This window comes from Nipponia nippon, unplaced genomic scaffold (assembly GCF_047370975.1).
Source record: "Nipponia nippon isolate SJK-2023a ecotype South Korea unplaced genomic scaffold, ASM4737097v1 scaffold_2, whole genome shotgun sequence".
Taxonomy (NCBI): Eukaryota; Metazoa; Chordata; class Aves; order Pelecaniformes; family Threskiornithidae; genus Nipponia; species Nipponia nippon.
The window spans coordinates 48,593,274-48,607,763 of record NW_028262336.1 but is presented as its reverse complement, the minus strand read 5'-3'; the positions used below and the strand labels follow the sequence as shown (position 1 = coordinate 48,607,763).

General features: G+C 41.3%; 1 protein-coding gene across 4 annotated transcripts in view; it reads right to left on the bottom strand.

Annotated features, from left to right (window-relative positions):
- VEGFD (vascular endothelial growth factor D) overlaps window positions 1-9,448 on the bottom strand; it is a 33,358-nt gene extending 23,910 nt beyond the window's left edge. The window contains exons 1-2 of one of the 4 annotated variants that reach the window (XM_087757295.1): window positions 9,360-9,448; window positions 6,090-6,236 (exon numbers count right to left, since the gene is read on the bottom strand). In XM_087757295.1, coding sequence (XP_087613421.1) covers window positions 6,090-6,179 — 90 coding nt within the window. In that variant the 5' untranslated portion in view covers window positions 6,180-6,236; window positions 9,360-9,448. Of the gene's footprint in view, window positions 1-6,089; window positions 6,710-8,914; window positions 8,931-9,359 lie in introns of those variants that run through there. The other 3 variants (XM_087757297.1, XM_087757296.1, XM_009476264.2) reach the window with 3 other exon arrangements.
- Between the last annotated feature and the right edge of the window lie 5,042 nt (window positions 9,449-14,490).

The following is a 14,490-nucleotide window of genomic DNA, read 5'->3' as shown; positions in this document are numbered from 1 at the left end:
GAAGTAGATAAGGGACTGGCACATAGTGGGAGGAATAAGGAATTCCTAAGGAATAAGGGTTTCTGTAGGAAAGGTATCATATCAGATTTACTTCCCTGCAGCAAAATATCTCGGGTCATTTTTTCCCTCCAGCAAAGCTGAGCAATACAGTCATGTTGGCACTACATCTCAAAGCCAAGCCCAAGAAACAGCAATGGCCGGTTTTGTAACTGGACTTACATGCCCTGAGAGAAAGGTCTAAAAGAAACACAGATCCCAGTCATTTAGCGATAACTGTAAAAACTACTGTGCAAGGTTTTTAATGGGAATAAGAATAAATGAGTTATCACCTATAACAACTGTACCTTATTTATTTTTCCCAAATACCAATATGGTGTCCAGAGGAGAAAAGACACAAGTAAACCTTACTCAGATCTAGTCTGGAATACAGACAGTAGTGATCAGAACAAAATTTGCAGAGACAACGGCAGAGGTCTCACAAGCCAGAGTCTGCGCCAGTTTGTTGGTTTTTTTTTTCCATTTTCAAGCAGACTCTTTCTCTGTTTGCTTCCTGTGGGAGCCTGCATTAATATCACCACATCAGTGGTTAGAAAACGCAAATGCCTGTGAGGGAGAAAGCACAAGTAGGCTGCAGAAAACAGAGGCAAGCAACGTTCACTGAGCCTGAGTGGATTGCTTGTTGTGGTTGCCTTGTGACCACAAATCAACAGAAAGTTGCTCCACTGCCCTCTGAACCTGCCTTCCTGCCTCTCCTTGGCTTCACAGAGTTTCAGATGTGAGCCACGACTGATGTCAAAGTTTAATTAGCGCTGTCTTCATTTCAAACAGCTGACTAATAGAATGAATTTCTCAAATGCTGCATCTGATTAATCTGAACAGCCTGCTGTACTTTTCAGAGCTCTGCTCTATACTCAGACGTTACAGTCCTCGCTGAGATGGACTGGACTGGAACAGCAGCTGGGAGAGATTTTTTTGCTATTTCTCACGAGCGAGAACTGCTCTTGATAAAGTAGCAGTGTGTTAGTAGTTTCCTTTCCAAATTGATAAGAGCCAAGGACGGATGCCGTGTGGCATGGCAACAATACAGAATTGTTCTCTTATCCTTCGCTGTACCTTGTCAAGGCAGTAGCAGATAAGTCAGAACAAACTGGCTTTCCTCACAGCCTTCTTGACAGCTTCCCACTCCTGAAGGAAAAGCACAGATGATCATTCTGCAGGAATGCAGCAAGTACATTTTCACATTTTTTGGCTTATCGTGTCTATCAGAGATGGTAATCACAGAGAATCAAAAGCAGCAGTGACAAAGCTAGGATAATAAAACACTTCTGAAAACCACGATTTCCTAATCTTTGTTTAAAAGAGTTTGCTAACTTTGAAAGGAAGCTGGATGTGAGGATGAAAAGCGTAGTTTAAACAGAGAAATTGTTTCCAACAACCTTTATAGTTGCTTTTTCTAGCTGTTGAGCAGTTTGCTGTACTTCCAGGAGTTGCCTTTGAGGAAGATAACCCATGAGATAGAAGATGTCTTAGAGTCTCTCTTTTCTAGAAGCTGAGCAACATTTGCAAGCAGTTATCAGACAGCTGTGTAGATCTACCTGAAAAACAGCGTCAGTCATAATTACAGAGACAAAAGCTTATGTCCAGCTCTGCTGCTTAGGTTTCTTTGCAGAGCTCTGTCTGTTTTGGTTGTACAGAGAGACTGCAGTTGGCTCTAGGAAGGGAGAGATGCAAAGAGCTTCCCGATTCCTTCTGCTCATGGTGTGATGGCTCTCCAGTATTTCCACGCCTTCCCAGGGGCAAAGCATTCTCCGCTTAGGTGGTCCGGGGACCGAGGATCATGGTGAAGTGCTGTTTCACACTCACCAGCAGCCAGGGACTATGCACCGGCTGTGTTCGGAAAGTGGCTTCCACCTCTGTCCAGCTCACAGTGGCAATACGAGATTGTTGAATCTAAGAAGATCTGTTAGAGCAAAAATGACCACTCAAGGCTGTATCAATGTTTACTGCAGAAGTAAAAACGGTTTAGCTGTGGAAAAGGAGTGCATGTAACAGAGAGCAGCCATGTTTACCTCCAGGGCTAAGTATAACTAACGCCTCGGTCTTCTGATCAGAAAGCAGATTTCTAGTTCAGTGATACTCCTTGGGCCTACCAGCTGTGGGTTTCTCTCTAATGAACCAAAGGAGGGTTCACCATGGGGAGAAGACCTCTGCAACAAGAAAAAGCTGTGAGTCTGTTATAACTTGGGCATTAGCAGTTGTCCCTTTCTCTTGCCTTCCCTCTAACACTTTATTAATAACGTAAGGGGCAGAATAGGGCAGGGAGCAATGAGACTCAAATTCTCAGACATCAAGACCTTGCAACCTCATTAGAGAGGCAGTTTTAGTGTTGGAAGGCAGGAGCAGCTCTGACAGATCATTGGCTTTTCTTGGCAAAAAAATTACCTCGGCTCTGATGAATATAGGACATAGCTCTTTGCATCTAATTTTAAAATTCTGGAAAAAGTAGCCTATGTCTGTCATTGCTCTAGGAGACGAAAAAGGCGGGGGGGGGGGGGGGGGGGGAGACACAGGAAAAGAGACAGCAAAGTTTGCAGTTCCCTAGCTGAGGGGTTCCAAAATGTAAGAGATGGTCAGGACAAAACAATAATGCTCAGTCTTCAGAAAACCCATGTGGTAATCTAATTGTTCAATGAGGACTTTGTATGTCAGGCTGGCACCCTGAACCAAGCAACTGGCGTGCGAGGCAGAGGGCTTGCTGCCAGCCTTGACGTGAGTTCAGCTAAGGAGCCCTGCCTGACACCTGCACGGCTGCGCTGTCCCAGTCTGAGGCTGCCCACCGCTTCCCATCATGAGACTGTTTTCCAGTTGTTTATAACACTGCCAGATGTTAGATGTTCACGCTGAAACTTTCCACACCAGATGTCTGCCTCAAAAAATTATTTTAATAATTTTTTGCTTTCTCTGTCAAAATGGCTTGACCACAGTAGAGGATGAAGCTCCTTCTTTATCTGTGCAAAAACATTTTCTGGCAATCTCATCTTTGCAAATGTCTGGCGTTTCCCTGCTGTGGATCACTGTTGTGAAGCTTGACACCTGAGGAACCTTTGCTGGCCCAGATATATCTACTGCTATCTCTGCAAAAATCCACCCAAACATAAAAACCTCCAAGACCAATAGCAAAGACCTGCCAGGGTTTAGCAGCTAGATGCTCAGCAGATGGGGCCTGTGCTGACTCCACTCCATTTGGGAGCAGAGCAGGACATGGGTGCAGGCCACCGCAGGTCCAGCCTATGGGGCTGAGAGCAAAGGACCTGCCCTTCCTCTCCCTCAGGCCACAGGGGTCAGGCAACAAGGGAAGGGAAGCTGCCAGATTTGCCTGTGGAAGGGGAAGGAGATGAACACTGATGGAAGAGGGCAAGACCTGGCCGAGGAGGCTGAGAGCATCTGGGGAGACCAGAACTAGAAACTGGGGTTAGAAAAAAGAAAGCTGGGAAGTCATGACCACAAAGACAAAGTGAGAAACTAGGGATGGAGGAGGGAAGGGGGAACTATGGTCAGACATGACTGGAAAGCAAAAGGATCCGGTGGGGCTGGGACAGACCTCCTGAGGGCCTGAGAGAGAAGCAGGACATCCCCACCCAGAAGGAAGCGAGTGGGAAGGAGGGCGGCACACGGTGAGCAGGAATGGGTGCCCAGTAGGGAAACCGACACCCTGAGTCCTGGAGGTGAGGGAACATGGGTCAAATGCTGGGACTGGAACAGGTCAGGAATGGAGAGAGGAAGGAAAAGCCGGTCTGTCGGGCAGGGGACAACTGGCCTTGGTGTGCACATGGCAGGTAAAGGGACTCCTGTACCCAGAAAAGGATAGCGTTCCTGAAGCGTTGGGAAAAGCCAAGCACAACGGAGATACTTGCCGAATCACAGCAGCTCGTACATAAGCTTTTTAAAGTACACGGCATTAATTAGGATATTTGCGGAAGGGGGATAAGAGAGTATTTAAGTCCCTAGCCCCCCGAAACTCTATCGCATGATACCACACTGACACCACCTGATGGTTTAAACCATCAACAGGTTTAAAACTTCAGATGTCCTGGGCAGAGCTCAGCTACTTGAACTCCTATAATGGGGGAAGAGCAGGTTACTGGTGGTTAACCCTTCTTGGGTCTCATTAATTGCGGATTACCTGCATCCTGACCTTGTGGTTTTTATCGAGGCAATACTGTCATTCATCTTGAAGAACATTTAAAAAAATAAGGTATGGCAGGTGAATGCAATACATCATTTCTGTGTTCTGCAAATTCAATTTGAGGTGCAATTGGTAAAAATAGGCATAACCCTGTGTACCATTGAACACTGTAACATGATGGACATTTTGTGGGGTATATCCACATATGTACACACACAAAAACCCACAGGTCATACATGCTAACACAACCCAGAAATCTAACATACTGTGTAAAACATTAAAAGAACAATAATCATCAGCTTAGCCAAAAATCTCTGTCTACACAGAAAAAGCGGGAACAAGTGGAAAACCAGTCTTTTCCTTGTGGCAATCAGCAGCCAGTACATGTCAAACACAGCCCTTTTTAGTGTGTTCCACACAATACCTTCAGGATAGTCTTGGAAACTAACAGTGATTTGTTATTATATACAGTACCCTGTGGCTAAGCTGGCTGCTTGAGAGTAGTATCCAAATTTCACTGAAAACAATTACAGATATACATATGTTGGATGGAAAATCCTATCACAGTGAATAAACTATAAACCAGTTTAAATTAGCAAGAAGAGCTCTTGCATTTATTCTAGGCAAAGTGGATATGATTTCAAAATTTAATTAAAGGACTAACTAGTGGTTTACTAATAAACTTGTGTCCCACATGAGGACAGAATTATCATCACTGCCAATTACGCAGTGATTAGTATTCTATATTAGAAAGCGCTTTCTGGTTTAAATAAAGTGATTCGTACACGTAAGAAACCAGTGATTTGTCATGCAGTGCATAAAAGTAATGTATACAAGACTGATTACTCTGGTCCTAATGCCTTCAAAGAACTGGTTGTTGAGGTTGTAAATTAAAAGCTTGTGAATGGTGAGCAGGCAAAGGAGTTAGTTAGTCATTAGTCATCCTGAGGCACACATTGCTCACCACTGCTAACTTCTTGTGCTGGCAACAGCAGTCTGCAATTAAGCACACAACTTAGCATTTCTTTTCTAAAACACAGGTCAGCATGCAGTGCAGTTCGCAGATTAGTGTGTGGTCATCTCTTGCAAGCAGGAGGTTTTCTGAGCTAAAAACAAAAGTATTAGCTTGTTTTGCTCTGTTAGTGAAAAACAAATAATTTGTTCTGGACCACACACCGAATTAATCATTTTTGGACACACTGCACATGTAGAAACTTGTTCCAGTTTTTGTTCTGATTTTTCTAAATGATTGTCCTGGATGTTCTCACATTGTCTCAGAAAGTCAGATCTGAAAAATCCTACTCTCAAGGTGAGGCTTCAGCTTAAATTTTGTTGCATGCATTATATTCAGAAGAAAGGTTAATTCCCAGGCAATGTGCTCTATTATTACTAGTTGCTGCTTATTTTAAAGTTCTGGACAACATCTCCTAATAAAACAAAAGAAAAACATTTATCTGATTTCTGGTAAACAAGTGAACAACTGATGAACACGTGTTTTTAGAGGAAAATTTTCAATACAAGGATACTAATTCCTGCAATTATAAATGCCTGGGAAAAAAAGTGTATTTAACAAATATTCTTAATGCTCTGACTTGCATTTTTTGTTTAGATTTTGCTTGTATTTTGCATGACTGACACTAAAAGTTTAACTTAAGAACAAAGTATACAACAAGTACTTAAAAATAACTAGTAAAAAGACATAAAATATTAAACAGCGAATATGGATTTAACTTCTTTATGGATTCTCTTTCCTCTATGGCTGCTAAACTTCTGTGCAACTAAATCATCACAAAAAAAAACCCCAAGCACCAAACCAGCAAAAAGACCAGCACCTTGCACATGAAATGTATGTAATTCTGGCAATTTGGGTTATTAAGAATGACAGTAAATAAAGATCACTTACCTTCACAGATCCATTCTCATAGTCAGATCCTTGCAGCAGATGTAGAAGAGAAACTATGAAAATATTCACAGTTGCCCACGGTTTGTACATTCTGATGTTTAAAATCCACAGGTTACTACGCAGTCGTCGTCATACAGCTAGCGGCGTCTATTTCAAAATGCATTTCTCTATCAGCAATACAGAAAAGAAAAGCTTCCAGAATATCTCTTATAAACTCACAAAGGATTCCAATATACGAGAGTAAATATCTGGCTCTTTACTGCTCAAAACAATTGTAAGCTCCTCTAGAGAATGTCATTTCTTTGAGCAGATTTTAGATACACTTGAAAGAAAATCATGATAAGGGTTTAAATAGATAAATATCTGTATGTATACACACACATACACGCTCACAAGTGATCAGGTATGGATTCCAGTTACTGAAGTTAATATATCTTCCATCAAGGCACAAAGAGTCATTCAAAATCCATCTGTGGTGCAGAAAATGTAAGAAATCTGCTCTATTCTGTGCTCTGTGTTACAGCAGCCTTTTAAGATGGTAGTGTAATGGCCAATGTTTTGAGCTCGAGAGCTGTAATCCAACTCTGTATTAAAACTTTTTTCACAACCTTCATGGAAGCTTGCAGAAGCATGTGTCTTAAATCTGATACAGACTTTGGCAGTAACACAGTCAAATTTTGGCTCTAATCCCATTTTGTCCCTACCAATAGCATAGCAGTTTTTAAACTAACTGATGCAATCTAGACTCCCATTATTTTAAAGAAGATTACCTGAAACATGAAACTTCAGCACACGTTCTTACACAGCACACATATTTTAAGTTAATTCTTTAAAAAAAAAAAAAGAGAGGGAGGGAAAAGAAAAGAGAAAGACTGACTTTCTTTAATGTGTTCTATCTTATGTGGCATAGGGTTTGTTGAATAGATTTTAAAAAGCAAAGTTAAAAACTATCTTTGAGAACAAAAAAGATTTTGATTTTTTTTAATGAAAACTCATGAAGCTACAGATATAAGAGGAAAAAATCTAATTTTATTGCAGCAAAACACAATCATTATTTCTGCCCTGAGATGTGCGTGCATTTTCTCTGTATATTCCCACAGTTTAAAATCAAAATGGAGATCTAACATGTAAAATTATAACACAGACAAAGGCTCTGATATTTATGCATGTTAAATCTATATTGCTGTACTCATATAATATATTGTGTTCAGGAGAGTAGTTCCACTCTCACATGTCTTAGGGTTTGCAGAATCAGACTCCACAGTTGTTAACATAAAACAGTCGTGTACCTAATATTTCAGAGCACTGGTTTCCTACGTCTGACGTCCAAGCAGTAGCTCTCTTAAATACAAGTCACGCTCCGGTAACTATCATTAGCTTGCATAATTTCTTCCTAAGTATTCATCACAAACGGACATTGAAGAGAAAATTATTTGAATCCAGTCTTTCCAGCTGTTGTCAGTTAACAGAGCCATTAGGTTTTAAAAACTTATACATAAATGTATTATTGTTTAGCTTTGTCTTTTGCCACTTGTTTTGTGAAATTCACCCTTTTTTCTAGCTGGTGGCTTCCTCCACCACCTAGCCCACATTGTTTCGTGCAAGGATAGCAGGAACCTCACCTCTTTGAACTGGGTGTGAAAAAGCTCCTCCTCTCTGGGTACCTGCTTCTCCCCCTCGTACCTTCCCCGCACCCAGGCTGCCAGTGATATTCACACAGTTTCACAGGCCCCACGCTACAAGGGACATTCTGTGTCTGTACTGTAGTTTACCATTAAAATACTTTAACTATTTCATTCATCATTTTAAATTAATATATTATCTAATGCTTATGTGCAGTCACCTTCACGTCATTTAATGTCTCCATTTGCCTTCTGATAGTAATATCCATCTCCTTACAGGAACTGAAAGCCTGCTAAACTAAATGAATACTCTGCAGCCTCAGATGCACTGCTTCAGCTAAGGGACCAAACAAAATATAACCACTATACTCTCAGGATTGCATGATAATAACTTTCTATTGACCTGTGATTAACTGGAGGGAGTGCTTGGCAATTAACATCTCTCATTTAAGGGGATCATTATTTGAAACACAGACCCAGATTCACAAAACAGGCAAGAAGCAATACATGCCCTCATGCCCTCATGCCTGGTGAGTGGGATACTTCTACAGCCTGTCTCCAGCACAGTTCAGGGATGCAAAATTTCACCAGCCTGACCAGGCACCTGGAGCAAGCCTTGCCTCTGGCCGTCAGCCAGACCACATCTGTCATTCTCACAGGCATCACCTCTCTACTTCATAAGTTGGCAGAAGCAAAGGAAAGCCCAGAAGCAGCACTGAGGTTTTTAAACACCAGCTATGGAATTTCTCCTGCCAGCCCAGCGAGTGTTTAACTGCTTGCACGAAGCAAAACAGCTTCGGCAGGGAGAGTGAAAAGCATCTGTGGTGGTATGTTCTGCAAATCAGCAAGGAAGGCACGTTTCTGAGAACAAGAGCATATCTCTGGTCTCTGCTCTAAATCAAGAAAAAAGCGACTCAAACCCAAGGGGTCTCACATCCTCAGCCTCACGGTGAGGGTGGTGATTGCCTTTCTGCCCTTGCAAGACCCACAAACTCTACTTCTGGGACTCTTAGCAATCTAGCACTAGAAAATCAAGGCTGCTTGTTTTGCAAATGCTGGAGGGAAACAGCTCAATAATATTTTGTGTGTGTTTCAGTTCATCACTGTTACTTGCCAAATTCAACTCTGAATTACAAATACATTTGGAAAGACCAAACTTGCATCTTTCTCAAAGCAAACTGTTCATCAGAAAAGTCCACCCACCTCTGGCTTCAGCGGGCTTTTTGGCAGGAAGACTGAACTGACCAGCAGGCACTGAATCAAACTCGTTTAGAAGAGCAAGTTAGATGCTACAGGCAGAAGACAAAAAATACCTAGTCTATCCCTTAGGACTCTGGCACAAAGACTAGCAAAGAAAAAAACCTTTTGTTAACTGCACAGGACTTTAAATCTAGCTCAAGGTTGTTAGTAAAAGCAAAGGCAAAGCAAGAGAAATCAGTTGATAAGACAGCAGAGCAACTCTGGTGGTGGGTTTTTGGGAAATGATAGTGTTTTCTTTTGCGTTGAAGCTCAAAACTCAGAAGTAAGTTGAGATTATATTGCAGGCTGCCTGCAACAGCAGTGAAGAGTCTTGCTGTCTGACCAGACACCTCCTAGGACTATGCCCTATGTTTTCATTTAATATATGAACACAAGTTACAATACTCACATTCTGGTTTCTTGTTTTATCTCAGTTTGCTGTTGTAGAGCCGCCTGCTCAGTTCTGTGCACGGATCGGATTTGTATTTCTTTTAAAACATAGCACTGTATAAAAAAGTACTTAAATAAAATTTACATGACTAATTCAATGACTCTACTTTTGTAGCTTAATAAGCAGCTTCATTGACATCAACAAGGCTAAATACTGTGTAATGAACTGAGAATTCAAACATTTATGTCACCTTTGGGTGAGCAGCTAATAGATTAATATTGTGGCAATGAGTCAGCTCTTCGCAAGTGCTTAAAAATTTAGTTTAGTTAAGTCTTTTTCAAATATTGATCAACACTGATGTCTCAAATGGATGAACAATACGGATGAAAAGAAGTTTATTTATCTGCAAACATTATGTATAATTCATTCAATAATATTTTAAGCTTATGAGTCTTTATTCCAAAGTAACAGTCTCACATACATTGCACAGAAACTCTGATTCACTGATTCCCATACTCTGTTTTTGTGATGCAAGGGAACATGTAAAAGACCCAGAACAGATATTCCCAACAGATATTGGCAGATATTCCTAAGAAGAGATTAATCATACTTTCTTGGTACTTTCCACTAATTTTTAAGATAGAATATGCAGACCAAGTGCAGCTTATTTACCAGAACTGCTTACCATGGTGCATTGCAGGTTCTATACTTGGGTTTCACAGCAAATAAAGAGAAAAAAGGCCAGCACAGATGACTAGAACTGAAAAAATAGCACCATATTTAGCTTACACGTTTCTTGCATGCATACACACCCAAGGAACAGAAGAATTTCTTGACAATGCTGAGCAACTCGTATTCTTCAAGCTGAAATTCTTTCAGGTGAGACAGTAAATTCCTTCGGCTGTCTGAAAATAACTTACACTCACAGATAGGTCCAGACTAGTGTCACTATTTGCCAGACAAAACTAAAAGGGAAACATCTCAAACAAAAACCATCTTCATTTGGAGAAAAGTAACAAAACACAAAAGGAAGATATTTCAGGCCTTTTAACACAAGAGTAAGCCATAAATCAATAGGACTACTCAAATCACAGAAGGCTTGTGAAGATATGCCCTAAATAAACCCCAATTAAATTGATCAGTCTCAGATTGCAAAGTTAAAACTGGAGATCAATAAAGTCGTTTCATTACCTTTACTTCAAATAAGGTATTATTTCACCAGATACTTCTCACTTGAGAACTCCACACCATTTCAAGTTTCAGCATGGCACAATGTTCAAGGAAATAATGTAATTCCCAATGAAGGTCATTAAGTATTTGTAAGACGATTCTATGAGCAGATCTGTACATTCCCTCTAAGTAATCCACACACAGAGGAACTTTTGTTTTCTTGAAAATGACATTGAAAAAGAAAAATTGGGTCAATTATCTCAAATATTGCAAACAAAAATCTAACTTAGATTTAATAAGACATTCATGACACAGCAATTATATGGCAATTAGAGGTCAGTCAGTACACATTATTAAATTAATTACCAAGTAATTATTAAATTAAACATTTTTTTTAAATAAAGCAATGTTTAGTATAACAGCTACTGGCATCAGAAATTTCTATCAAATAGCAGAATGCTTGAAACATGACACTAAGTGCTAAGCTGGATTGGTAAAATTTAGAAAAATATGCAAAATCCAATCTGCAGAGTCTCAGATTCAGAGCATGACAAGACTCTGCTGAAGCCGTGCTAGTGGAGTGATGAGGGCAGTACCAACCAGCCAACTCCAGAGCCAGCCCTCACACCAGCCAGAACGCTGCTTCATCTCATAAGGTTACACTTTAGCTACCCTTAAATTAGATAGCCTAACTGTCTACTTGCTGCAGCAAACCTAGAGCTCAGTGCAGGCTGAAAAACCTGCCTGGGAAGCGGGACGACCCAGCTGGGTGCTGTGCCTCTACTGCACTCCAGGCTGCAGTGGCTAAACTGCTATCCATGCCCCATCTAGCTAGCTTAAAGTTCACTAGGGAATGTCTACACAAGCTACAAACACACCCTTGGCTGAAGGGCAGGCATACTCTTAACTTTAGCAAATACGAACCACAACATCCACCAGTTCAGTTCTCAGCCACGCCACGCTGTGGCCCTGCTCAGAGGAGGGATGCTGTTGTTAACGGCATGCAGCAGGAGGAGTGCAGTCAGCAAAAGGCAGATAAAAATCACAAACAAAGATTTTTGGTTGAACTTTTGAGTGATGAACACACCTTTGAATTGCTCTGTCTTTGAAAGGCTCTGCCCTAACCTCATGAAGAGCACAGCTGCCTTGTTACCCTTCTCTAGTTCACATTTGTAATACCTAATGCCTGGAAAGATGGAAAACCACTGTGGGGATGGCTGTTGTGCTGAGCAACAGCTTTAGCTAGCCCAAGTGTGAAAAAATTGTTGTTTCCTTGGTTTCAGTGCTTCCTTTGCATCTGTTTGTGTAACTCCAACTTCTAAGGAGCCTAACCTACTTGTCCCCTGATCCAGAGAGAAAGACCTCTCTCTGGATTCCCGTAATTCATATTTATCTACAATAATGGGAGCTCTGTGTCTGCTTGTCTTCACATCCATCTGTGTTTACATAACCACTAATGAGGGCACAACTGGAACGATAATCAAACTTTAATTACAGAGGCATGTAATAGCATTCACAAGCCTTTATTTCGCTTGTGACTTTTATAAGTCCTTGCTTCTTTCTAGTCCTTGCTTCTTTCTACAGAGAAATTAGGCAAGCTGAACAGAAAGATAAAAGAGGTCTCACAGTTAAGGAGAAGAAAGGGAAAGAAAAAAGGGGGGAGGGAGGGGAGAGGAGAAGAAGGAGAGAGAGGAGGAGGGAGAAGAGGAGCTCTGCCCAGGGAGCAGATGCCATCCTTCACAACTCTTATTGTAGCAAGGGCCTTGCCTCCAGACTGCCTGCGAAACACTGGCTGGCTGGTGTTGAAGTACATCTGAGGATCACTACCGGTTCAAGTCAAATGTCCAAAACAGCTCACAAAGCCAAGGAAGGAAGCAGATACCAAGAGGATGAATTCAACATCAACACTTTAATGTCTACATTCAGTCTGACACTTCATCCTCTGCTACTATACAGTAAGAAAGGGAGGTGTAACTGCAAAGCACAGTGAGTATCCAGACTGCTGATTCCTGAATGGGTTGCAATCAAAACAGATGAATTCGTGGGTGCTTGTAAAGAAGATAATAGGTTCTCATTTACTCCAGCACACGTGGCACTGTTGCTAAATTACCCTGTGACTTAAGGGTGTGGGCAGCTTGCACCAACTTGTGTAACTGAATAGACGTTTGTTGTATTATGCACATCAAGCCTAGAATTTCTCAAGAGAAATACTTGACTGCAGATGATACCAACATCCTTAAGCTTGCAGTCTCTGGTAATGTCTTGAGCAAGTTAAAGAGCCTTATCTGTTCCTGCTGTACACACTTGTGTACTCCTGCTGCAATGGACAAGGTAGCACCAGCTGGCAATTACTCTTCAGTCAGAACAAGATGTTAGATATTTCCACATGAAAAAGCAACAACACAGCCTGTACTTTAAACATTTCCTTTTTTCTTATCCAGTACTGTAGAGTCCTACAGCAGTATAATTCAGGTAGCTGTAGGGTGTATGGTGGCAGCAGAGCAGCTACAAGACATCAGGGAGATCTGACACAGCCTTATAATGATGAAAATAGCATCATAAAACATCTGTTAGATAAAAAAAATATTCATTTAGTCTAGTGACAGTTGCATTCTCAGAGGTCAAAGAGCAAATACATGTTACAGGCCTGGTCAGTTAAAGCTGAATTCATGCAAGCATATTTTCTGAAGCAGTCCTTACCACAGGATCGCCTTCAAGTGCTCCTGGAGAGCTTCACCCAACTCATTGCAACACTTCTTTGAGGTAGGCAGGCTTTGTGATACAAGTGGAACATGCAAGATTAGTTTCATCTTTGCACTTCAGACACCAGGCTTCGCCAACATAAGCAGTTGGTGGAACTGTAGGCATGACTTAGTCTGTCATAACAGGATGACAGAAAAAACTAGTCTCACAACCAAATGTATTTACCTAAAACATAAAGTAGCCTTTGGCCTTTTTTCTGGACATTTTGATCATATCCAGTCTACTCAAAAAAGTTCTTAGTTAAAAGTAATACAGAATACGTCAAGTTCAAGCACCTGGCCAAGTCCCAGGGCTCAGATGTTTCTTGCTTCCTAGCTCTGATGTCCTGTCAGGGAGATGAGGCCTTGAAATAAGCAGAAACAACCCCCTGGGAACAATTTCTGTGCCCAGGTCCCAGACTCTTGACCCAGTGAGTATGGCCAGAGTATACTGTGAAAACATCCTGCCCCTCAAGGCCAGCAAGGAACTCCAAGGCTAAGCCAGAAACACAAGATAGCTTAAAGATACCTGTATTCACCCTCCCTGTCTCCCGCTGTCTTCACTGAAAACAAAGCAGCTTTTTGCAGAAACTTTCAGCAGTAAAAATTCCTTGGAACAACTACCTTCACCCAGCATTTCTCCCAAACGGAGACTCCCACTCCCCATACAGACATTTTCACAAATAAAGGCAACTAAGACATCAGAGAAAACAGGGAGAGAAGTAGAAGCGAAGAGGTTCAGAGGGAGCAAATTTTGATACAAGTTCTAGGTAAACTGAAACCACATTGTGGGAGGTATGACAGCAAGAGGGTGACAATAGAGGGGTTTATACATTTATTTTCTACATGTGATTTCCCTGCTTACTTCTGTAGCACCCTGAAGCAACATCCTTGGAGCAATATATGCATATATAACAGATGGTCGGAGAACAAGTACAAGGTTCAGCATAATTGACCTTGCAGTGAACACCCTGAGAGTATGCACACAGTGGTTTACAATGACAGCAAAACTCCAAAAGTTAATTTCAGGACTTAATACCTATTTGAGGACATTTTAGAGTAACAACTCAGTGATCTGAAAATAAAACCCATCTGGTGCAACTTAAAGTTTTGGGATGAAATGTTTATTATTTACATTTGGTTTCACTGCTTTAACATTCACAAACACTAGGACAACAAAGCGTAAATCAGCTCCCTGACACCAGCAGGGGAGAATTAATGATCTCTCTCTTGAGGAT